The 27,618-nt window shown below is 31.8% G+C and overlaps 1 protein-coding gene across 2 annotated transcripts in view; it reads right to left on the bottom strand.

Moving 5' to 3' along the window:
* Positions 1-27,618, bottom strand: part of LOC140432587 (hypoxia-inducible factor 1-alpha-like) — a 267,073-nt gene that overhangs the window by 125,741 nt on the left and 113,714 nt on the right. For both annotated transcript variants that reach the window (XM_072520593.1, XM_072520592.1), the window contains exons 3-7: positions 15,017-15,168; positions 14,063-14,245; positions 10,377-10,579; positions 6,190-6,296; positions 4,171-4,315 (exon numbers count right to left, since the gene is read on the bottom strand). In XM_072520593.1, the coding sequence (XP_072376694.1) occupies positions 4,171-4,315; positions 6,190-6,296; positions 10,377-10,579; positions 14,063-14,245; positions 15,017-15,168 (790 nt within the window). The remainder of the gene's footprint in view (positions 1-4,170; positions 4,316-6,189; positions 6,297-10,376; positions 10,580-14,062; positions 14,246-15,016; positions 15,169-27,618) is intronic.

Consider the following 27,618-nt stretch of genomic DNA (forward strand, 5'->3'; position numbering starts at 1 on the left):
TTATTTAACAGAGTGATTAACAAACCCGTGATGGCATCCCCGGTATAACCAGAGATTTAAAAAACTCTTTTGCATAATTTACGGCTTCGTCTTCATTAACAATACTGTCGACTGATTTAAAAGATATCAGATCACCTGCTAACAACTGTTGGATCTTAAAGTTAATTTTGTTAACATCAACATTTTTCGTCTCCAAAATTGCGCGCTCAATAAGCCAATTATAATTCAAGTAATTATTCAGTATAGCCGGGACGACACTTCATGTTTAATTCATGTTTGGTATCAAGAAAAGTGCAGAAATTATCTAGAAGTTTGATGCATTGTGTATTTGGATGCGGTTTTATTTTACCGTTTCCAATATTTAGCAAATATTTGGAAATAGAGTGAATATAATATGACTAAAAATTGATCGAGAGTAGGGAATCGATGTCAAGAATGGCTATTCTATGACACTACCCGTGGCGACGTCATCTTGTGGCGCTAATTCCGTGCCGCTCGCCTCAGCATTTTACTGCAGAGAAAAAAAAGTAATACAACGCCAGTAGAGCGACGAAAATCATCCTTCTGATGAAGCTCACGTTAGCGAAACATAAGTCAACATTAACAAGAAATAATTGATTGAAAATCAAAAATACTGTTTATTTAATCACATACTTAATATAAATTTCCATTATGTCGATTCTAACAGTCTATTCCATAGTTCATCAGTCTTTTATTTAAGTATATAAAAAACATTTTTTGTTTTTTCAAGACTTCATTATATTTATTTCAGTGCTAAAAATACGTACTGATCGAACAATTTATTGAAAGATCAATTAAAACAAATAAATCTATTCGTTTTATTAACATACGTTCAATAGTAACATATTCCTTTATCTCAAAGTTGAACTTTCAGGCCAGTTCTAGATTCTCGTGTTTGAAATGAGACCCTAGTGAATAACAGCTATAACGATATGTTCCCTGACCGACAGATTCGTAATTTATGTACAGTGCTTTCCGGCCCTTCCAGGCAATAAATTGCGACCTCTCCTTGCTAAGACCTTTTATCTTTGGGTATATGCCTAATCGAAATATGTAGGAGTATTCAACATCATGATACAATTTTAATATGGTTCTGAAACTGCTTGTGACATTTCTGTGCTGTCTACTATATTTAATGGGAGTAAATACCCAAATAAATAAATAAATAACCCAAATTAGTAATGTGATACAATTTTAATGTTATACTACTAAGTATCCGACAGTCGAAATATTTATTAAATACTAATGTTAAATTAATATTTATTGTACTTTTTCCTTTACATTAAAAGTGAATTTTTTTTTCAAACTTCGCGTAAATAAGAAAAATATCATTATAATTATTGGCTCGGCACTCCTTTATGGTCTTAGCCTGCTTTAAAATGTTCGATTCAAACCTCTTACGCGATTTATTTTTGATAATAATCGTCTCCCTTAATTTCATACTGAATTGCAATTTAAAATAAAGCTCACATGAACCGCAAAATTTTACGTTCAGATTCTCTATTATACAGGTTGTAGACGGATTAAAGTTTACATAGGCCAAATTAATAGGAAAATCCATAATAAGATTTATAAAGATTTCAGTTCTGTTCACAATTTCGATTCAATTTCAGATCTAGGTCAACATCATCATCATACAGGAAACAAAATTAATTTTGAAAACTTTAGAATCATAGTCCTCATCATTGGTTTCTATAAACTAAGTATTATCTGAGAAGCCACAGAGACTGAAAAACGCTAGAATTGTCTAAATAAAAGAGTTGAAGGCACCCGGTTACTTTCGACATGGGGACATGTTTTCTAAAGAAAACATCGTTCGCTCCACCTAACAATCCAATTTGCGTCAACCCGTACCCAAACGCCACTTCAGTGAATTACGTCATCATCGAGTCCAGACGCCCCTAGCAGCCGCAGTACTATTAGTCCTATTATGATCACAAATGGATCATTTGACGTATTCCCATAAGAAAAGAATCATTGAATAACAGATACGGTGATTTCGCTGGTCACAAGATAGTTCGTTGTCTTCTCTATATTAATATCCAATATTAATATCTTATCCAAATACTTTTCTACAACTAGGTTTTTATGTGTGAAAAATGGTCCAATCATATTATCTGTCAAAATTACACTCCATATGTTTAACTTACGTGGACACTGAGTTCATACTTAAGAAAAAGATGTAGATTTTTTTGAAACCAATAACATACTGCTTAAAAAAACTACATGCGTCGAATATTGTGCTCGGGAAATATCATAAGTTTTTTTTTTGTATGATCGATAATCATTTCTCTTCTAACTGTTATTCCACTTGCAACAATATACTGCAATTCGATTACTGTATATTGTAGGATTTTCATTGACACACTCATAAATAATCATTTGTTTCTGTTCCCGAATTTCATCAAAAACGTTTGTGACCTACAGTGTTGACGCCTCCATGCCTTTCAAAATTATTGAGGACACGCATTACCGTTATTATTGCAGCAGCCGGTCGGTTTTCAAATGAATAGGGAAATATTTCTTGAATTTCTCGAACAATTTTTGGTATAATTCAGGAGTAAACAAAATAACACTCGTGATACATGTTCAAGTACAAAGAGGTCAGACAGGCAGAAGTTTCAAAAAACGCATAAAGCATAAGCATAAAGTAAAGAAATTTCGTCCACGGAAAAATCACTTTCACTTGTGCTAATAATACAGGAAATCATTAAGACTTGAAATCTTAGACATTAAGCCACTTCAAAATACTGATCTGATTCTTAATGAAAAAAGAGATATTAAAAAGTCGCCTTTGTGTACTTGTGTTTTGAAAACAAGCTGCAAAAGCTTGCAAAATTTATTATGTTTTAGATTAAGATGTAGTTTTAATTTTTAATAATAATATAAATTAATATATATGACATTTTAACTTATTTTTTTGTTGCTTCTTGTGTTCAATTAAAACTTTTGATAATGTCAACTTTTCTATATAATTGTTTTGTCACCATTATATATGACTACTTTATTAAGTAATTTAACAATTTTTATGGTAATTCAGCCAATGTACATACGACATAATGTTGTGAACCATGTGCGTTAAGGAAATCGAGAACTCTGTCCATCCTCGATAAATTATCCACGAACTCCTACAATATACTATGAGCTCATTCGATCGACGTGACGCAGAGATAACCTTCGAGAATTTTTGGAGTTCCCAATCATTCGACTGTCGTCGGTCGCTAAGCCAGCTGTTTCAAGATAATTCGATCTCATTATATAAGCCTGCAGGGGCGGGCTCTGAAATAATTTTCGTATCTACGCATCAGAGCGAATTCTTCTCCGAGCGATAAAAGTTAATGTAATTAGAGTAATTATGATATTTGTAATTAAAGCAGTTTGAAGATAAATAAAGTTAGTTAAACCACGTCGTGCTTCACTTAATCTCTGAACCCACAGAACAATAATATCAAATAAATTACTAGAATTTAAATCTAAAAAAATGTAGTGGAACATGGGAATAAAATCCCAAGTATCAGTCAGAAACAAAGTTTTGCTGTTTATTAAATATTACAAACTATTGGGTCACGTCTAATTGAAATTTCGAATAGGTGCCAAAAACGACACATACGTAGATTATTGATATATTTGTCAGAACACTGAATATAGAAATGTTTAGGAAGAATTAAAAATACTCCAGAAGTGACAAAGGCATAGTAAAGCTATATAAAACTAGATTATCGAAGAAGAGGTTAAATAAACGTCACTGCGTTCTATTTTTTTTTGTTTAAACATCAAAAGCATATTCAGAAAATTATTAGAATTATATTAAAAGCATAAACATTAATAAAGTTTAATTTGGGTATTAAATTTTGTATTTAAACTCATAAAAACAATTGTATAGTTGATAAATTGAAACATGTATACCTTACACAGGACAAAAACATACAATTTCTTCCACAAATCTCCGAAGAATCATAAATGTATCTTAATGTATCAAATGAGAATCACGCCAGTCCATATTATCTTTTTTTAATTATTTAGTAATATTTCTAGTATAATAATTATAATTAATATAAAGAATCTTAGCATATCGCGGTAAAAATCTTGATCACTTGGAACAACAAAGCATTTTCGAAAAATTAAAGCTTAGAAGATTTAGGTACTCACCTAATCACGTGGTTAACACACACTACACTCTGAGGTTTCTGGTTCTTGTCATGGATCAATGTAGCTTGAGTAACTAACCATACGTATCCGCCGGACTTAGCTAGGAAGCGATACTGCGCGGTTTGACACTGACCCTTGGAAAATACTGAAAGTAAAATGCAAAACATTAGTTTTAAGAGATAGAAAAACAGTTAAAGTATTATTAAACCTAAGGAATTTAAACTTTTATTTAAATTACATTAGAGAATCTTTATATACATGGTAGAAAAGGTAATTTTCATATAAAAATCATTATAACTCAAAAACGGTTCACAATTAGCAGGTAAAGGGAAGTATTAACAAAAAATGTTCAGACTAACGTGAATATTTCTAAAATTAAAAAATATACAGGGTGTCCCGTTAAAAAACGAAGTTATAAGCAACTTCCGGTATAACCGGAAGTAGGAAATAGATGAAAATATTTTCATTAAAACAGTTCACTGTTCAAAACGCCTTCATGAGTGCCTTAAGAACCGGCAAAATAACGCAAAAGATAGAAAACATAATACGTTGTGAAATAAAAAGAGATGAAAGTAGTAGAGGTAAGAAGTTATCGATAGAAACCTCTAATTTACATTACATTACATTAGGACTATTGATAGTTTCCCACCTTTAGACGTTAGCTTATGAGCTAGTTGACTTCAGTCATAATATTACAAGTATGACGTCGAACATTAACATTTTTTAAATTTCGCATAAAGTAAAAACTGATTGAAGACAATAAAGTAAATGTAAGTAAACAGTTTAATTAGTAGTAATTTGATAAATACAGAATAATAAGCTATGATAATTCTGTATTGAGAAGAGTGTATGCGACGTCTCAAATCACAGTTCATTATTGATCAATACTTTAATTTTGGATAAAAACATACTCGTACTTGAACTGTTTTTACTTACATTACGTGATACGTATTACTATGACTAAAGTCAACCAGCTCATAAGCTAACGTCTAAAGGTGGGAAACTTTCGATAGATCTAATGTAATGTAAAGTAAATTATAGGTTTATATCGATAATTTCTCACCTCTACTACTTGCATCTCTTTTTATTTCACAACGTATTATGTTTTCTATCTTTTGCGTTATTTTGCCGGTTCTTAAGGCACTCATCCCTGTAGATGAATTTTTATATGGCATTTTGCTAAATTAAATATACTTTTCTTATAGTCAATTTTTAATTTTTTTTATTTTAATGGTATTTGTGCTTTGTTTACACCTGTGTAAGATTTGTTTACATCCTTCTATATATGGCTAACATTTTCATTTCGTTTTGACATTCATATCTGTCTTTCATTTAGTCCTTCTTTTTGTATTATGAGCATCCCATTTTTGGGATTCAAATACTTAAAAAACAGTGATGCAATGTTTGTGTGAAGAATTGTTCTTTTTCCCTTTTCTTTTTTTTTTGTTTGTTTTGTTTTCTTGTTGTTTGTTTTAAACGACCCCCGCCAATCATCTACAACGACCAAGCAACGGTGCCTTCGAGTAAAGTTTATCCAGTGTCCTGGACCTATTTCTTAGTATTTCAGTTAGCTGTGTATGATATAAAGAGTAAAAAACAGTTACAGTATTAACTTGTGTTGACTTGTTTACAAAACTCTTGACGACGATTTGGCATGCCCTCGTCTTCTTTACGTATCTATTTTTTGTATTGAATTTTTTCAGTCATCGGTATCGTTTAATCAAGTTTTATCATGAAATATATTACTTTGCTACAACATTTTTTGCTGTCTTCACGTAAATTTTTTACTTCAAGCTTTAGTTAGAAGTTTTCCCAGTTCATATTGTTAAATATGAAAGTCATATTGACAATTATTATCATGCAGCAAGTTATTACAAACATTTACAACCAACTGCTCCTTACCAGATTATTTTGGTTTTCACTTCTTCCTATAAAATCCTTACACTCCTACAATATTTTCAACCGTAAAGCCTACTGACTATCAAAATAATGAATTTTTCAACAATTAGATATACTTACAACACTTATACGATGTTATTATTGAATCACTATCCACGGCGTGATGAAAATCGTATGCAGATTTTCCCAATAGGTCTTCAGAATCGTATCCCAAAACTTCTTTCATGCTAAAACAGAAACAAAAGTTTAAAATTTAAAATTTCTTTTCTATTTAATATAAGAATATATAAAAGAGCCGAAATCACAATTGTTGTTATCGTAATTAGAGTTAACCATGAAATAAAACTTTCGTTGATTGGTAGGTTAGTCACTCCCACACAAGAATACATTACATAACCTAACTTCTTTTAATTTTTCTTTAAGATAATCTATAAACGCTGTTAATCCCTTTTGGTTACTTTTGCAACATATGCTGAGTACTTACTTGTCAAGAATGTAATAAAACTCTTCCAAACAAGCTTCTACAGCATATGGAAATTCTGTAAAATGAACTAATATAAGAAACTAATTATTTTAGAATACAACATTCCAATGAAGCCACTGCTGTTTTTGCAAAACCTGTATCGAGTCTTAAATCCAATAATACAATTGTGAAATATAAAGGACCATCTACCAGAACAACCTAAACGAATTTACTACATAATGAATAAAGTAGCACATGTAAGTAATGCAGAAGAGATGCACAACAGTTTTCATGTTTACCTAGTTAAAAATCTGTTGATTACATTAGTAATAAAAATGACTAATTTGTGAAAATTTCGACTTCATATAAGCCAGCTTAAGTTTCTGAAATCAAGAGAATGAACGTTGAGATACTGGCAACAAACAATTGGAGTTAAAAATACTTGTCAAAATCTGTTAAATTTGGATATTATTAAAAAGTGAAGTAAAAAACTTACTTCAAAGTAACACAATGACAATAACTCAGCATTTAAGCTTGTGTGCCCGATTGATAGCAATATATCCCTGATAGTATACAGTCAAATTGTGATGTCTTAGTGTATAACGATCCAAAGAACCAATACTTTTTTTTCACCAAATTTTGAAATAATTTCAATAATTTTTACCCGCTCTCTGTACAACGTATCTTCGTTTCAAATAACGTAAACCTTAAATTTGTTTTGATTGTCGATTATTGAGAGATGACACAAGCTTCTTATAAAACTATTTTCTATTGGTAAGATCTCATCATACGATCCCCCGGCTTTTGGCTTAATTTAGATGGACAAGGAATATCATTTCTGATTGCAGAGTGGGTCAAATGTGTTGTGTTTTCCCGAAAATGTCCGTCAGGTGAGCCATTATAATTTTTTCGATACGCTACATGCAGTCGGTTTTAGTGTAAATAAGGCACTAACAGTTTCCTCTTTTACTTCTTTACAGAAGGAAAAAATAGACATATTTCGTTCCAATATTTAACTGCTTTGTTTGTCTTCCTATATTATTGGCCGTCCTATTTGACATCTAGTTGATATTCCTTCTGATTGACGGTAGGATACGTTGGGATACTTTGATAGACTTTGGCGGATTTATGGACACTTTTATAGCTCCTTTGCATAACAATCGATTGTCTGTTAACTGAGCAGTTATCCAGTGCCTATCTGCTTTACGAAGAAAGGATTCAAAATTAAATAATATTCCTTAATCTGGAGTAACATTCATAATTTTTTTTAGTAATTTTTTTATTATGTTAAAAAAAAGTAACATGTTTCATTTTTTAAAAGTTTTATATCATTTTATATATTTTTTTAAATTTCACATTATGTGAAAGTGCATTAATTAGCAGGCATCCATTCCTCCGGCACTCATTCTAAATTTAAAATAGATGTGTGCATTTTGCAGATATAGATCAAATATTTCCTTTCAATAAATTTGTCAACACATTCAATAATCGTTATTTATTTAAGATTCTAAAATTGACACTATAAGGTTAATAAGTTTTGAACCTGCTATACAGGGTGTATGCAAATTTATGTATGAATTTTAGTTAATATTTTTTTGTAAGTATATATTTTTATCTTTTATATATCTCGTCTTCTTTCTCAGATTCTAAGAAGCTATACAAAAATAATCCGGTAGCGCCCGCTTTGGCAAATTGTTTATCATTTTGTATCTTTGTTTTGGTCATTCAATATTTCTGATTCAGCTCTAGTAGCTATCATCCTATATTGTCTCTCTTTTTCTTTATTCTAATTTTATTTTTATTAGTGTACTACTAGGAATGTCTCCCGCCCTCATATCTCCTCTGACTCTGAGCAACGCGACCTCGTTTATTTTGTGTGATTCAAACACTCTGCAACGTTTGTTGTTTTACAAGTGTATGCCGGAAGTTTCAATATTAGTGATTTAGATTATTAAAACAATTTAGGATTGGAAAGTTTTAATGATATTCTGTACAATTTTAGTTTAACACGGATAGCTTTCACAGGAACCATAGATGAATCTATTTAATAAATATTGCCATACATCTTGGTATTTTACACTGTATCCATATCGTGACTGGCCACAAAGAAGTGTATTTTAAATTGTGATATAAAATATTTACAAAAAGCTAGTCCCTGTATAACTAAGTATCTTACATTTGTTGCTTTACTTAAGGCACAATCAGTTTTAAATTGATAATTATTAAAATTTGAATTTCTATCTTCTGTAGGTCGGTCTATAGCTGGTACCAGTTCCAAACCAAACTGGTAACCTTGGTACCTTAACAAATAGACGAAAGTTAAGCAGATTAGGTGAGCTGAGTCTGTTTCGAGAGGAATTCGTTAGAACCAATGATGTTAGGTATCTCAGATAAGCTTTGAGTCTAAGCTCACAAGGATAATTCATATTATTATCACTAACCTGCTAATGATAAGACAGACGGTAAGTTATGTACGTGTACTTTGATGAAAGTACAGTACTGTGCAGGTCTAAATTGCATAGGAATATCATATCTAGAGGCTATTGTAGATTTCTCCCATTCTATTTATATATTTCCGCGGTAGCTTTTATAATTACGCGATATTTAAAGCTAACAATACGTGGGGACCTAAAGATTTATTGATGGCTACACCAATATAACTGGGACTGTCTTTAATTCGGGTACCGGAGCATAAGGACACATAGACTTGTTAACAAAACGAGTCGCGAGACCAACTTTTATAGGCTCAGAGCTGATTAAATTTTGACAGATATACTTTTAAATTTCAATATTTCTCATTTTAGAAGTGATTCTTATTCGCTGTGAGTTTTACATGACCCGGCTTGCCGCAGACAAGAATGCCTAAACTTTGATTACTTTTAGCGTTTGTATCTAATTGCTTATTTAAAAGTTTTATAAACTAAGTAAGTACATTATATTAAAATAAAAAGTTGGTTGTAAAGTTCTCGAAGCGACACCTATACCTCACTAGCAGAAAAAAATATTTATAATTGAACTACATTTATTTTTCAAATAAACGCACACGACTATGCGGAAGAATTTCATCATCGTCATGCAAACCTTGAGGATAATCCTCCATTTGGACGATAAACAGTGTTACTTCTGAAGAAATGATTAATGGTGCATCAAAATATACCATAGTATATGGATGATAGAATTTGATCAAGTATGAAATGAGTATTACATATTTTTAAGAATGAAATAGGACTGAACAAACTATTGACAAAACAAGTACTGCAAAAAAATAAAATTGACTTTGTGCATCGATTCATAATATAGACCAGACTTTACAGACCTGTTTACTTTATGATCCTGTAAGTAAGTCAAGAGATCACAACCGTTCAAAAAAGTTATGGCATCAGCTTTAAGGATCGTTAATTGACTACCTTCAATGCGGCGGAGAAAAACTGGTGTTACGGACGCAGTTAAAAGAATTATATCGCTGAAATGGAACTAGGTAGGCCATGTTGCCAGAGTCAGAGATGGACCAAGATAATTTCAGAATAGAGACCTAGACACGAGGTCGTCTTTGTTGTAAAGACGAAAATGGTTGAATGAAAGTATGAATATTTAAAACTTAATTACATTATATTCACCAGAATATAGAAAGATTCTACCTGAAAGGAGTTTTTCAGGAAATGAGGAAGACAGTGCACTGTATTTTGAAGTTTATTAAACTGATTAAATTGAAGAATCGTTAGAAAAAGTGGATTGGACTTGATAGAAAATAAATTGAAATATAAAGTAAGTTTTTGAATCAAGAATCGTTTTTTTATTCTGCTTCAAGAAACTTTTAGTCCGGTATATTAAATTAACAACTTACAATTCGTCATCAGCATGAGTGAACTTCATATCCATGCTGTGCTTAGTTAAAAACGTTTGCTTAGGAAGAGGAGACTCTATATTTGACGGGTGGGGAATGGGTTGATTAACAGCTATGAAACAAGTCTTCGTTTCGGTCGATTCTTCGTCGTCTTTGTTGGCGATATTTTTGTATTTGACTACGTGACCCGTGCAATGAATTACCTAAAAAAATATATTTTGATTAATACAACATTCTTATATACAGAAAGTATTAAAATTTTAATAAAACCAAAGTTTAGAAAGATATACTAAGAAAAATAGTCCATTACTTTGTATATAAATTACAAAATTAATTGATCCTTGATTTTCAACACACCGACAAATTTAAAGAAATGGATATATATATTTTATATTTTTTTGCCTTGCAGCAAATTTGAAATTAAATTTTAACAAAGAAATTTAACAGGTTCAGTGCCAGGCGTTTTTTCTATAAACTCAAAACATTGTGTATGACTACCCAAATGGGTGGACAACAAAACTCTAATTTTTGCTTGCGTCCACCCGATTGAGTGTACAACAATGATTTAATAAAACATTAGTGGGAAGACACCTGTGGTTAAAATCGAAAACTATGTAATTAAATTACAGATTCCTATACTACGTTTTGACCTGATGCGTAGGTAAAAAAAAAATGTAATAACAGAAATCTTCTTACCAAAAAACATTAATTTTAGACAATACATTTTAAGAATTTGAAAGTGAGTTCATTTCTCAGAAAGTAACGAAAACATTGAAGAGATAAATGACAATAACCAAAGTGATATTGATTTATCTAAAAGTAAAGATGTTATTGGTAATGCCAGCAATGGCAAATTTTCTTTAACAAGCAAGGAAAAATAAATGATTTGCTTGATAGAACGACTGCTAAACCCATTGATTATTTTTAATTAGCTGCATCTGAGGATGTAATTGAACTGATGGTTAAGGAAATAAATACACAATAATACTGTAAGAAAAATAATAGCGATACTGTAATAGCGATAATGAATGAAAAATCCAAGTGTCCAAGAAATTAAAATATTATTGGGTCTTAGGATATGAATAGGACTAGTAAATATGCTATCGATCCAGTCATATTGGTAGGATAATAGAATACATATATAAAAATGAAATGTGTTCCTTTTTAGCTAGAAATTGATTGGTAATCGATGAGTCAATAGTACCGTTTACTGGCAGACTAATTTTTGAACATATCTTAAGAAAATTAAATAAATATGGTATCATCATCAAGGCCTTTCATTCCTGATAAAATGTTTGTCGCTCTTTCTTAGACCTCGCAGATTCGTTTATTGCGGTGAATCACTCCCGATTCTTTTGTGCATTGCCAGAGTTTGTTGTATGACTTGCTTTCCGTTACAATTTTCTTACACTCTTCCACTTATTACGATCTGTACATAGTTCCCTCCCGTTTCTCATTTTCAGAAGTTTCTGGCTTTCAACTGGTGACCTTAATCAGTAGGTCGTAAATAACGCTGTTAGAAGTTTGAAAAGAAAAATGAAATCCAATTAAGTTATGGATCCCTTGCAACTAATGTGGTCATGTCTCTAATAACCTCCTATCTTTGACAAGGGAGAACTATATCCACTGACAATTTTTACACTAGTATGCTGCTCATTCAAATACTTTTAAAAGAGAAGACATACTTTCTAGGTACATATCGCAAAAATCGAAAGAGTTTCCCGAAGGAAGTTTCATCTGCTAACTTGAAATAATTATGTGTAAATCCCTTGAAACGTCAAATAGTATAGTTGCATTAAAATAGCGGACAAAGGAGAAATGTTTAAAGACGATATTTATTGTAACTGTTCTAAATATTCCTCTACAAGGAAATCGACTGTAAAAAGAAATGAACAGGAAAAAGAAATCATTAAACCAGAAATGATAATTCAATAGAATTCGATGAAGTCTGCCATTGATATATCACATAAGTTACAACATAATAAAAGGAGAACAAATCTTGAAAATTTCAGAATGAAGATTGTTTATCCCTGTTGCCCAGATCAACCATTTTATGCTTTGAAAATGTTCATATATAGCTATATTTTTTTTGTCCACCCACTTGGATGGATATTGATTTTGTATTAAAACTATGATGTCCGCCCACTTGGGTGGTCAAGTTTCAATGTACTAATATCTTAGTTTTCCCACAAGAAACTGAATAGTATTTGTAAAATTGTTCTATAATAAATAAAAAAATATAGCTCTTGTACTCCGAAGTTCACAAGATTTTGTCTTGCCACCAGCGAGGTGTACTCGCATCCACCCAATTGGGTACGCATCTGCAAATCAATCACCTACAGCCGTGTTTGTTCGTTTTATACCTTGGCCTAGTTTTATAACATATTCTCCAGTTTCTCTCCAACGTGTACTAATATCATTCGGTGCTAATTCATATATTATTGAATATGCGTATGTATCAATTTTCAAGACACTACCCCAGCATTTCCGTATAACTATAATGAGATAGAACAAGTCCGATTTCAAAGGTAAAAAGTCGAGACTCAAATGGAGTTTCACATGCCACGCTGCTAGATAAAAGGACCAACGTTAGAACGCCACAATACAACATTAAAGGGGCCTTAAAAGGTACACGATCAAGAGGAAGACCACAGATACGATGGGTAGATGACTTAAAAAAATATCAGGAACAAATTGGAAGTCTGTTGCTCAGGATAGAGATCGATGGAAGGAGTTGGGAGAGGCCTATGTTCAAAAATGGACGATATAACGTTAAGAAGACGAAGATTCTAGGATGTGTCCCTAAAGACGTCAGTCGCTTATTCAGACAATGATCAATGAGCGTCCTTACCTCATCATTCAACCTGAAAGTCAATTATCTATTGACCAGGACTTGGAACTCTGCCCCCGAACTCGTACCTCAAGGTATAAAAATAGGATTTGCAGTCAACGGCAATGCAGTCCAGATTATTTCTGGTACCACTAGAGTTTCTAACGTCTCTACGGGTCTTCTCGGATTCTATCCTTTCTTATCCAAGATTCTACTGCTATTAGTGGTGTGTTTGTGCTCCCTTAGCTACAAGTTTTATATATTTCTGAAATGTAAGAAGGGTCCTTCTCTCCTTTCTTAATTTCCTACTTCCCATTCCTCACCTATCTGTTAAAGTGAACCTTAACTGCACTTTCCAGATAATTTTTTTCTTCTTTTTTATTCTGTCTGTGGTATTGGATTGTTCACAGATATATAACCAACTTTCTTCCTACATTCTGGCAACACTGAGACAAACCTCACGCCCTGTTGGTAGGTATTCCTCGGAGAGCCATGATGGCGAATCTCTACCTCACACCTATCCACTCTCTCAGTTTTCTTTCTATTTATCATTCCCAACTTCTACAGATAGAGCTTGTAAGTGGCGAGGAAACTCAACAAAGAGAACCACTGCGACAAGATGTAAGGCATTTTAGAGTGCCCAGTACTTGTCGTGGTACCACTTAACGGTTATAACGCGGAGTAATACCAATATCAGATTCACTGTGCAGTGAATTTATTTTTCTACATGTTTACGGATATTAGACAATTCATACGAATGAAATGATCATACGAAACATAAAGCCTACCATACTAAAAATAGTTGATTATTAGATTATGTTGTCTATTTTATTATTAGCCTGCTACCACAACTTACTTTATAAACGGCTGACTTTAAGGTTACAGATCTTCCTTTATTAGTGAGAGTACATTTCATTCTAATGAAAATCGATTTGCTTGTATTTTCGTCTTCACTTGTCTTGCCGGACAATATTTCCCTTATTTCTTCATGATCACATGGATGACTATATTCGAATATATTTTGGCCCATTAAATCAATCTAAAAAATTAAAAAATAAATATAATAAAATCGATTAAAAACAAAAGATAAAATAAAAGGCCGTTGACTAGGTTATGGTGTCAACATGACAAAAGACTATTGAGATGTTAGTGCCCCTTATATTTTTTTATATATACGACATTGTGACAAGGCTACAAACCCGTCAGCAAATGTTCTGTTAGCTTTTGTCTTTAAAATTTTGACAGAAATTTCAGTGTTTAACACGATCAATTATTTATCATTCGGTCTTGTTTTCTTGGCTGTTCATACATTTGTAAAATTTTATTGAGAACAACAATGTTTAGGCGATGTAAACTTGTTTTTTCACTACAGTTAATGCTTCGAATTTTAGTGCGTGACATATTTTTCGCCATTTTAGCTGATAGTTCCTGTAAACACTCCCGTTAACAGTGAAGAATTATTTTTCAATTTAATATATATATATATATATATATATATATATATATATATATATATATATATATACATATAATATAATATAATGTTTTTCTAGAATAGAGATACCGCAATATCTGTAATCGAGATTTGCCAGGCGCCATGCTGTCTCTATTTCAAACTTCAGCTGAATATTCAATTCGTGTATGGTGGAGACAATAACCTATTTTTTCTAAGTTGAAAATCATAACTGTTGTAATCGAATTGTTAGAAAATTACCCATAATCTCCCACTTTCATTATTTTCAAATAAAAACATGTACATACACTTTGTATCCACTCCAAATGTTATGTATCGTATTAAATGCATAAATACCTGATTAATTCCAAGATATTCGTGAACGTTATCTGATAAATAGACGAAGTCTCCTTCTTCAGATAAAATCATCACATATCCATCTAGACTCTTTAGAAACGCCGTGCTGTCTTCCTGACTTTTTGCTTCGTTTGATGTTATAAAGTCGGGAACTGTAAAATATGAAATAAAAAGGTTAGAAATGACAAGAATAAACCTTACATTTTTCTTCATAAAAAACATTATATCAATTTTCAAATTGGTAGTACAAATGAATATGTTTGTTTTAAAAGGTTTTTGTAAACGATTACTACTGTAACCGTTTCAAATTATTTTTCAAAGTTTCAAAATTTATTATTAATAATTCCTAGTAAATATTCAAATCACTGTTGCTCACGCCATCTATCCGCCGAGTGCATCTAAATTACCTCAAGGATCTAACTCTAGTTCCTAATAGCTCCGACCTTGGCCTCAAAATCAGACCGTTCGTAAATTCCCCGCCATTCACCTCCCTCTCCCTTTTTAAATGTCTAACAGACAGGACGATTTTTTTTTTCTGAAAAATGGCTTTGGCAGAGCCAATTAGCCAGACTTATTTGTGTTTATTGTTAAAATCGACTGAATTTTTAATTATTATTCATTGCAGATTCACAGTCAAACGTTAGTACTACATATACCTAATATTTTTATGGATACATAAATTTTGTTTTGATATATTTTTATTTTCTTTTTTTTTTGTTTTGTTGCTTTTTGCTTTTTTTTGTTTTTTTTTAATTTATTTTTTTTGTTTTTTGTTCTTTTTCTATTTTCTTATTTCTTTTATGTTTTTTTTACTTTGTGGTATAATTTTTTTTTGTTTTTTTTTTCAAATCATATTAACAGATTATGCCTATATACTATTTACAACTTATATTTACATATTTTAAAATGTTTGTAAATGCAATGAAGAATTTCCATATTATTTGAAAATATTAAAAGATTAGGGTTTGTTGGAAAACTACACTTAGAATTTATTAATTCCTTATAAAGTTCGTTTATATTAATAATTTGTAAATCACATTCTAATATAATATGTGGTAGATCGCCTATTTTACCACAAGTACAATTGGGAGTATTTGATAAGCCGATTCCATGCATTTAAGATGGAGTAAGAGCGTGATTTGCTCTCAGCCGATTAATGGTCTTTATAAAATGTCGATTAGATTCTGTGTAGAACCATGTTATTGAGGGTATCCTAGTGTTACAATGATAAAAGTTTAAGCCAGTCTTACATTCTCTGTAATGTAAAGTTTTTGTCTACTAACGGTGTCAATATCTGTCGCTGAAATTAAATTTCTGTTTACTTTTTCTCCAAGAATATATGCTGATTTAGCCAAATTGTCAACGATCTCATTTCCTTTTATTCCCGAATGGCGCTTGATCCATGTAATTATTACATTTAATCCTAATTGTATAGTTTCATAAAGAATTTTAAGAATTTTCAGTTCAATGTGGTTTATGTGTTTGACTGTTTGAATGTTGTTAAATCTATCAACCACGCTTTTACTGTCAGTAAATATAACATAGTTGCTAGTAGGATTTAGTACTACATACTGAAGAGCAAACATTATTGCCATCATTTCTGCTGTATATATTGAGCATTCACTGGGTAAGCTATACTGGTGATGGTAATTTTTATTTTCGTGGAACATTGCACAGCCCTTCTCTTGAGTTAATCCGAAAAATTCCTTTTCTCTTTTATATTTTCAAATAAATATTTATTTTATACCCTTACCGGGAGCCCTAAAAGTTGCCAGAATTATGTTTATTGGCCCGAGCTTATCTAAATAGCTATGGATTTATGGTATGGGTTCTGAAATGAACAATTCGAAGAATATCCCGTTTGCTTAGCCGCCCAATCCTATAAATTTATGGTGGATATTATTTTTCTGCTGCCGATAGATTCAACGTTCTGAAACCTCAGCCTGAGTACCTAGTTGGTAAAAATTATATCCTTTCTAATAAGCCACACAAGCATTTGGATAATTCAGGTTGTACCAATTTTATATTTTCTTATTGAACAGTGAAGATTATCTATGAACTAAATAACAGTGAAGTGATTTATTATTGATCTTTTAATTACAATAAATATCTATATAATATATAAATATCTACATAATACGGAGTGCGGCAAAAGTCAGTTCCCGCTATATAGTTTCGCATAACAGGTGTTCCCTACCTGTGTTGCCTTTCGCGTGTTGCTGTTCGTTGTGAGTGTCGGTGGGGTTTTGCGGTGCGTTGTTAGTAACGAGTTAAACATGCAGGCGGGCGGCAAGTACACGAAAGAAGAACGCGTTTTTTTACTAACTTCGTATCTGCGATTGTCAGCGGACTATGGGACTATTTTTTCCGAATTTCAGGAACGTTTTCCGAATCGTCCAGTACCATCGTGTCGTAATGTCACTAAACTGTTCGGTAAGTTTTTAACGACGGGTTCCGTTGCAGACGCGCTGCGGTCTGGTCCACGATACACAGACTAAACGGTATGCCGATTGTCGTCGCTAAATTTGGTTCGGCCGCGCATCTACGTCACGCGGGAACCTAAAATGTATTTGCTCCATTTGCTCCTTGTTTGTTGTTTGAGTTTCGATACATTAAATTCATACTTAGTGGCGTTGAAAGTGATCAAATTGAAGTTTTAAAATATTAAGCTGTAAACGATTAAAGTAATTCTGGATTAGTTTAGTTACAAATTGTTGTTTATTGTTGTAATATTGCTTAATAAATTTAAAAAGTTTCTTTTTATAATATTCAGAATTTTATATTTTTTTGAGTACAAAAACATATGAACAAAGATTCCAATATTTCAAAATTTTCATAGGAAGTGTAATTATTTTACGAATATCCAAATTTCTTGTTTACGTTGTTTTATCAATGTTATAAAAAAACAAACCGATAAATATTTGGTAAATTAAAATTATTTTATGTGGTACAATTTTCATTGGGACAGTTAAGCCCATGGAATTTATTTGATAAATCTTCATATTATTTCTTTTGATAATAAAAGATATTTGTATTTGTTTATTTATGTTATTTCTATTTATTTCCTTTTCCTATTTTATCCCGATAAGGAACAACTAAGAGATACTGGAAGACTCGAGAAAAGATAAGTATAACCTAATAACCTAAGCTGATTTATTTTTTTTTGTATAGTAAAATGGCACCCTGAGATTATTTTTTTTATGTATTTGCGACACTTAGATAATTAATTAAAGTAATTAAATAAATAAAAAGTTAATATAAAAGTAAGAGAAAGCAGATCTTAGTAATATATATATATATATATATATATATATATATATATATATATATATATATATATATATATATATATATATATATATATATATATATATATATATATATATATGTATGTAATAAAATTTTCTCACTTTAAATTTTTAGATTCCTGACCTGGTTTAACTTGAAATCAACCTTTTTCTACTTTATTTGAAAGTCATCAAGTAATTGGTTCTAAGTATTTTATCTAAAATTTAAAACTTCCTAATTGATTTGGGGTTAAGTTTATGTGAAACATTTTTACAGACCCAAAAGTAAAGTGAATGTTTATATTAATTTTGTTTTATTTTTTTAATATATTATGGTAAATGTATATTGGACAAAAGATAAAATCTTTATTTTTCAATGGAAATTCATGTTGGAAAATCGCAGTAAAAAGATTATAAAATACAATTTTTTATTTAAAAAGCGATGATAGGTACATAATTTTAAAATTCAAACAATTACCGCTTGATTTAGCATTGCCGAATGAAAATTAAGGTTCCCACATGACGTCACGCGTTCGCCTTTCATGCGCAAGAACATACCGGTAGTCTGTGTATCGTGGTCTGGTCGGCCAGTAACAGTGACGACGACTGAGAATATGGAGACCGTGGCGCTATCTTTGGTCGAAAACGCAAACCAATCGAGTCGTAGGCTATCCAAAGAATTAACTATTTCCGATAGATCGCTTCGCCGAATGCTAAAACGCATGAATTATGTTGTGTATCGACTTCGTCTTATTCACGCGTTACACGAAGATTACCCTGACCGTCGCTTAGAATTTTGTGAGTGGTATCGTGGTTGTGTTGCGGATGACCCACATTTTTATCGTAAAATTTTATGGACGGACGAGGGAACATTTAAACTGAATGGCATAATAAATCGGCATAATTGCGTCTACTGGAGTACAAAAAATCCGCATGTTACCCTCGCACAGGAATTGAATGTACCAGGCATTTGTGTGTGGGCTGGAATCTACGCCGGTGGGTTAGTGGGGCCATATTTCTTCGAAGACACGGTAACAGGCCAAACCTACCTCGAGATGCTCGAAGACTTACGCGGTACGATGGAAGCAGATCCCGCCCTAGCTGGAATTGTTCACTTTATGCAGGACAATGCTCCACCCCACTACGCGCTGATCGTGATTTCTTTTTATGGGGTCTGCTGAAGAATAGTGTGTATGCTAGGCGACCGCAAACTTTCCCACAGTTGAAGACAATTATTGAGGAAGAATTTGAACACCTCCGTCAGACCAAGGCAATCCTCAACCGAACATGCCGTGGCGTTGCGAGCCGTTGTATCGAGGAAGGTGGACACCAGTTCGAACATAAAGCTTAGATTTTTATATGCACCTTTGTAACCCAAATTTGCGACTTAATTAAACGTTTTGCATTTTCATTTTCCGATATTTTTATTATTTTTTTCCGTTTAATTTGCGACTTAATTAAACGTTTTGCATTTTCATTTTCCGATATTTTTCGATTGTGCAAATCGGGGAACTGACTTTTGCCGCACTCTGTATATAAATAGATTTTTTTATGCCGAGGCATTTGGCATAAAGTATAATTTTCTTTTCATGTAAGTATTTCTCATTCATAATCTAATGCAAAGATATAAAGTGTTTGTTTTCTTAAGACATGATTTTACTTTTAGTTTCGTATAAGCACTTCTCATTTGTAATTTGATACCTAAACACCGACTGTTTTTTCTTTTCTGGGATGCCGTAACCTTTTAACGTAGAATCTATTAATTTTAATTTTTTGTTCGTTATAAAATAATAAGAGTTAGCGTTGTTTTAAATTTTTCATTTTATTTCTTTGTCTGAGCTCGTTTCCTTACGAGGGTAAGCTATTAAGGAATGGTGCCCAATTCATTTTAATTTTAAAGATAATACAAACAGCTTGTATATGAATTTTGAAAGAACCACAACCAACTTCTTTCCGATACAGGCAGAAGGGCCTAGATTGTTTGTTTAAATAAGTAAATAGTTTGCTTACGTTACACTACTTGATCTTCGACGAATCAGAGAAGATAAATAATAGAATTAAAATAATGGAAACAGCCATGAGCAATTGTAAAAACTTGATATCTTACTAACGTAACCTTTTCTTAGATCAATACATAGTTCCACCGTTACAGCGGTGTTCCAATGCAGTGATCCACTCGCTGGTTCCTCTAAAAGTGCTTGATTTCATCTATAACCGCATTGGTTTCTTGATTGGACGAAAAGCGTCGATCACAAGGAGTCAAATCTGGTGAATACGGTAGATGTTCCAGCACTTCATAGTACAAATCTCCCAGTTTTTTCATTGCCAAAAAGAGGGCCTTTTGTGGGCAGGTTGACTGTCCTAATGGATTTTTTTTCCTTAAGGCGGGTTTTTGCACGAATGTTTGCATCCAGTTTCAGTAAAAGTTCAGAGTAGTATCCTGCAATCACGGCTTTACCTTTGTCAATATAGTCAATCAGCCAAATTCATATTGCATCCCATGACGCCAACGGCAATGTTTTCGCATTCTTTATCCGCTGCTATTTAGTTTCTGATAATGAATTAACGTTTCTTAATTAACTTATTTAGGCAAAAGATCACTTCTGTTTTTGATCCACATTGAACACACGCAGCACCCATCTTAGGTAAATCTTTCAAAAATTGATGAGTTTTTGTCAAAGTGTAATAGTTTTATTATTATTAGTGCAATAAAATTATATACTTATTTTTGTTTCTATTACTCGTTCCGAACGAAGTTCCACAATTTATGTTGGCAAATTAAGTACATCAATTCATTTTGCAGTGAAGTATAATGTAGGTCAGTGTCCAGGCAATTTGCAACCCACTGTGTCTCTATAGTCTACTAAATACGTACACCGATGATAGTGCATGACAACTTATTGTTCATATTTACAAAGAATGAAAATGATAAAAACTACTACAGTTATTGTATTTTTATATAGGGTAATTTCTCAATCAGACATTTTTCTTTATATATTTTGTAATGGCATAGAATTCTGGAAATATTCTACCTTACGGTGAAATTTAACTAGTTAAAAATTATTTAAATGGAAAAATACTTTAATACAAACTCAACATACTATTATAGATAAACATAATGAAATACAAATTTTGTTCACTATTCCCATTAAAAGGTAAAAACTAGGTAAACATCATATTATCTGTCCTTGAAACCGAAATCATAAGTGACTAATAACTCACTAATCAGGAGTTTTAAAACCGGGAAATATTTAGAGCACCATAATGTACTAAATGTATAACAAATATGTATTGATTTCTCTAGAATAAATATTTTGTAGCGAAATTTAAGTTATTTGCAAATGAAAATGTTCTTTTCTTTATAATAAATATTTCTTCCTCAAACGAGTTTATCTGTGAAAAAATCATTGATTTCACGTAAAAACACAAACACAAAACACAAAAATACAGATATTTGAAGGTTCTAAAAGGTATATGAGGAGTAGCTGATGAAAAATCAGTGAAAACGTACTGCTGATTTTGCTTTGTTGTTTTTTAACAATCTTAAAAAGTGAACAAATATTTTTTGCCTATAAAACGTTTCTTATACGTTCTAGAGAAAAATGATTCACATAAATAGTTATAGATCATAAAAGTTCTTTAATTTTTAGAGTTTCCAAATTAAAATACATAAAGAATTGACCTAGATAATTTCAAAAAACCCTTATTTTTGCAGTAATTTATAAATTTAATGTTAATAACTTTGTTTTTTGCATAATGATATGTAATATAACTACACAAAATTGTGGGAGTTAATGAGTTATTGAAGTGTGCTCAATTTCAATCAAATGGTCCAAATAGTTTATAAGTTAATTTGTTTATCCCAGAGAGCGATTATTTAAACAACTGTACTTGCCTAAAAGTCAGTCTAGAGACATTGTGTAACTCGAAATCGATTCTTTAAGGCTTCATGTTTAAGGCGTATTAAAAAACTTCAACATTTTATTAAATTTGTTATTAAAAAACATGTTTGGAAAAAGGACTTTTTAGCTTCTAAACATTTATGATAACTCGTGAAATTTTTTAACGCCACACATTTTTAAGTGGGCACAATGAAACGCTGGGGAAAAACAGACTTACCAAAATAAGCAGAACCTTCTATGATCAATAGGAAACAAGATTTTTTTTAACTCATATTTCCATTGTTTATTAACATTAAGAGCTGAAAATTAAACGGATTCTAAATGAAGATCTAAATTTTATAATTCAACCTATATATGGCATATACTGTGAAGGAATAAAAAGTTATAACCCGTTAAAGAGATGGTACTCGAAAATACCGTCAGGGAAAAGTAGAGGCGTTACCTACAAAAATATTATTTATATTTATTAGCTGCTTGTTTAGCAATAAGTAGAGTAAAGTACGGTAAAATAATCCAAACTAAAATAAAATAAAACAAAATAAAATAAATCAAAACAAAATAAAGTAAAATTAAATTAAGTAAATTAAAATAAAATAAATTAGAATAATAAAATAGAAGACAATAGAATAAAATATAATAAAACGAAATTAAATAAAATTAAAAATAAAATAGAATAAAAAAAAATAAAATGGAATATAATACAATACAATAAAATATAACAAAATTAAATCTTATTCATTTATTTATTAATAAGAATCTATTTACTAATTAGTAAATAAATCTAACATTTATTTACTAATTATTGTTTCTTGTTATTGGTCATAGAAGGTTCTGTTATTATGGAAAGTGTGTTTTTTCACCAGCTTTTCATTGAGCATATTTACAACCGTGTGACATAAAAAATATCAACATTATAAATGTTTATAAGCTAAAAAGTCAACTATTTTTTAAACTATTTTTTAATAACAAATTTAATAAAATTAGGTAAATTTTTTAATATACCTTAAAAAACTGATTGCAGAACTGATTTACAGAATACCTCTAGAGTAACTGTTTGGGCAAGTACAGTTGTTTATCGCTCTCTGGGATAAACAAATTAAATAACTTCAATAAATCGACGTCAGTAAATAAACTATTTGGTCGATCTGTTTGTCGAAATTTAGCACACTTTAATACCTCATTAATTAACACAATTTTGAGGAGTTATATTACATGTAAATTAAAGAACTTTTTATAATCTACAACTTTTATTTGAACCATTTTTCTCTATAACGTATAAGAAACGTTTTATAAACAAAAAATATTTTTTTCGTTTTTTAAGATTGTTTAAAAAAACAACAAAGCAAAATCAGCTGTACGTTTTCACTGATTTGTCATCAGCTACCCCTCATATACCTTTTAGAACCTTCAAATATCTGTATAAGATTTTTTCAGCTTTTGACTGTTGCTCAGCAAATCAATCGTCGATCATTATCGTTGGTAATTTCGTCTTTTCTGAATATACCTAGTGTTGGTCTATAAATTTCTTCTCTTCAAATCGTTTTGCATTCAAGTATATCATTTTTATCTTTAGTCTACTTTTGGTACCACTAGAACCATTACTAGGATTCATTGAACTGTGACAACCAGGTTGGTGGGGACACTTACAACGCATGAACAAGGAAATATATATATATCCAAAGAAAAATAGAAGAAAATATAGACTCCGAAGAACATGGGACGGAGAGATTGTGGAGATACTAGTGAAGAGGGGACAGCATGGAGAGAGGCAAGGGCACTGGCTAGCAACAGAAAAGAATAGAACAAATATATAAAATTATAGCAAAACTATGTAATGTTAATTTTGGCAATTATACACCATAGTAAAAAATACGTATATACGGTTGCCTTCCATCAATTCAGTACCATCCGTGAATAAGTGGATAAGTCAAATTTTCGTAAAAACAGGATATCTCAATCTTGAAATAGTTCTCTTTCAATTTCGTCAGGTGAATAAATGAGTAATTTAAATTTGCAAGAGTTTACTTGATAGGAGCCCGTGAATATTTGGATTTGACAATTTATTTGGTATCAGAACCGGTATATCGACTTGTCTAATATTAAAGAGTTTTAAATATTTGTTTGAAATAATATATCTTGACTTGACCATCCGTGTACATAATATTCAGTCAGTGAATAACTAGGCATCTAGAAATACCCAATTGGGCACGTTGCATTTTGCTTTATTTTTCTTGGTATCTTCAATTACCTGTTTATCAACATAACAAAATAGTAGGGGGTTTTACATTTGAATAGAGAGTAACTAGATATTCAAGACTAGTCCGTCAGTTTTAGTTTTAAGTTTATGCAGTTAACATGCGAGCCGGTATTTTAACGACTATTAGGTATTTGCATTTAAGAAACCTAAACAGGATACTTGTTCTAAATGTGATATTTTCGAAACAAAATTAAAAGTTCTTGAGGAAGGAGAGGAGAAAGAGAATTTGAGACAAGGGAGGGATAAACACCATAAGCTCGCAGACGATGCTTACAAAGCAAAACAGGTGGATAAGGAGGTTGCGTCTTCAGACACTAAAAAAAGAGCATACACTTTTGATCTTTACCAGTGCCTTCCAACCCCCTTTTTAACAGAGAACACTATCTTTTAAAAGCGACAAATGTGGATGTTTAACCTTACCGTTCACGATTTAGCAACAAATGAAGTTACATGTTTCATGTGGGACGAATCAACTGCTGGAAGAGGTGACAATCAGATAGCTTCTTGTATTTACCGCCTTTTATCACAACATCATGATATGGAAGAGGTAACTTTCTACTCAGATACTTGCGGAGGCCAAATAAGAACCAGAAAGTCGCTTTCATGTTCACTTTCGTTTTCACAAAACTACCAAATATCAAAGTTGTAAATCACAAGTTTTTGGTCAGTGAGCATACTCACATGGAGTGTGATACGGATCACCCTCTTATAGAGAAAGAAACGAAGGGAACACACATTAAGATCAATCACCCTAATGACTGGTATCAGCTGTTAAGATCCTGTAAAAGGAAGAAACCATTCAAAGTAGTGGTAATGAAACAAGAAGAATTCTTGGATTTCAGCAGTGTAGAAAAAGGAGCAGTAATCGTTAAAAAAGTTAACACCGATGGAGAAAAGTTCCTGTGGCAGCCAGTGCAGGACTATTTGTTTTAAACGTTTTAACGTTTGGCATTCCTTTACTCAGGTAGCTATAGCTTCCTCCGTGGTTATTGTTAGTTGCTGCCCTGGAAACCAACAAGGGTCTTTTAACTCTAATGCCACAAATTGGTCGCATTGCTCTTGTAGTAAATCTTTCCCAAGTTAACATGCTCCTTTTCTAACTTGGCTGCACCGAACTGAAGACAATCAATAGTCAGAAATACGTATATACGGTTGCCTTCCATCAATATAGCTTTTGTTTTCTTTTTTTGTTTTGCGAGACATGCCATTACATTTTACTTTTATTATACACTTGCATTAACCTTTTCTATTTATTTTAAACGTTTTAACGTTTGGAATTCCTTTCCTTAGGTAGCTGTAGCTTCCTCCGTGGTTATTGTTAGGTGTTGCCCTGGAAACCATCAGGGTCTTCTAACTCAAATGTCACAAATTGGTCGCATTGCTCCTGTAATGATCTTTTCCCAAGTTAACATGCTCCTTTTCTAACTTGGCTGCACCGTACTGAAGACGACCAATAGTTAGAAATACGTATATACGGTTGCCTTCCATGTAATGTATACGAATACTGAAAATATATTAAATAAATTCTAAAATTATTTCCTCTATGTTCCAGGAAATCTTAAAACGCAGTTTTCACGCCCTTAAGCAAAATAGAACTCGCAAAAATCCTTTATTATATTTGCAAATTGTTTCCGATCCACAGAGCGTTATTACATATTATTCAATTAATTACCTCATAATAATACACTTTGTAGATAGTTTTGAATTTGCGATTTAAGTTGATTGGAAAATTGTTTCGAGTGCAACGTGCACATAAGCACATATGTATAGGAAAATAACATGTTTAAATGGAAATTGAGAGTTTTTTGTGATATAAATTACAAATTTCAAGGCAGAATTTGAATAGAACTAGTTATTAACCATTTTTTCTACTAAAATGTGAAGTTTAACAAAATAAATAAAATGTATACTATTATTATTTTGGTTTGCCTATGAGGAAGCATAAATTACACATAATAAATAAAATAAAGATGTTTGCTGCTTCAATTTTGAGATAGATGAAAAAAATATTTAAAATTACTTAAAAGACGAAACAGAGGCATTATCAGGAACTGCGACATTTTTGAAAAATCCAGCGACACGTCGATTTTTGATTAAGGGGGACACAATTTTTCCGATATTTTTGATTATTTTACTTGGCACCTAAGCCAGGCATTTTTTAATGGCAATGGGGGTAAAATAAGATATCGCTTTAAAGCCTTTGCAATTCCTTACATCGGACTCTAAATTTTATTAGGTCTAATACTTTATTTGACTTATTTAAAAAAAAAAACAACCCATTTTAAAATTAATATTTTCAGCTGGTTACTTATTTCTTAGTTGACCAAATGTTAAAACTGATGACCTCCGGCGTCGGTACAATGAAAAAAAGTTTTTTTTAAACGTTCTCTCATATTCTGAAGCATTTGCGAAGTGTTTCGTCGCCATTCGTTGGCAATTAGGAAATTTAGAGATCTATAGATTTTACTTTTTAGGAGTTCCCACAAAAATAAATCCAGGGGAGACAAATCCGGTGACCGAGGAGGTTCTCCGATGTTGCCTCTTTTATATATCGAAGAACAAGCAAAGCATAATGCAGAGGAGCACTATCCTGTGGAGAAGTCAAATGATCTTCATCATATTGTTGATTATTTTCAATAATATCAGTCAGGCAGGATAATAACAGCAATCATGATGATTTATAGGTCCGTTTATGAAAAGAGTGCATTCATCGCAGAAGCAGATATTAAAGAGAAACTGTGGATCGGTCACTACTTGCCCACTCATTATTTCACAAAACTGCCCACGGCGGTCATAATCATCCTCATTAAGTTATTTTATATGAATGGAATTTGTTTAACTGTCAAAACATGACAAAACGTCAATCTGAAGGAAGTAAAAATAAAATTCTCTTTTTAACTCCTTCAACGGCTTGGTGTGCGACATTGTGGGACTTTAGGAAAGATGGAACATCAATTAAACTTTTTCAGTGGTCAAAAAGTTCTGTTTGCTGTAAGATGTAGGCGCTTAGATTGTGCTGGTGCAGAATGATTCGGATTTTTTTATTTTTTGTATATCCGAGAAAACTTCTTCTTCTTGTGCCACTCCTATCGAAGATTGGAAATCATCAAGGCTATCTTGAGCTTGTTTATAGCTGACCTAAAAAGTTCATTAGTG

Source organism: Diabrotica undecimpunctata, chromosome 1, assembly GCF_040954645.1.
Source record: "Diabrotica undecimpunctata isolate CICGRU chromosome 1, icDiaUnde3, whole genome shotgun sequence".
Taxonomy (NCBI): domain Eukaryota; kingdom Metazoa; phylum Arthropoda; class Insecta; order Coleoptera; family Chrysomelidae; genus Diabrotica; species Diabrotica undecimpunctata.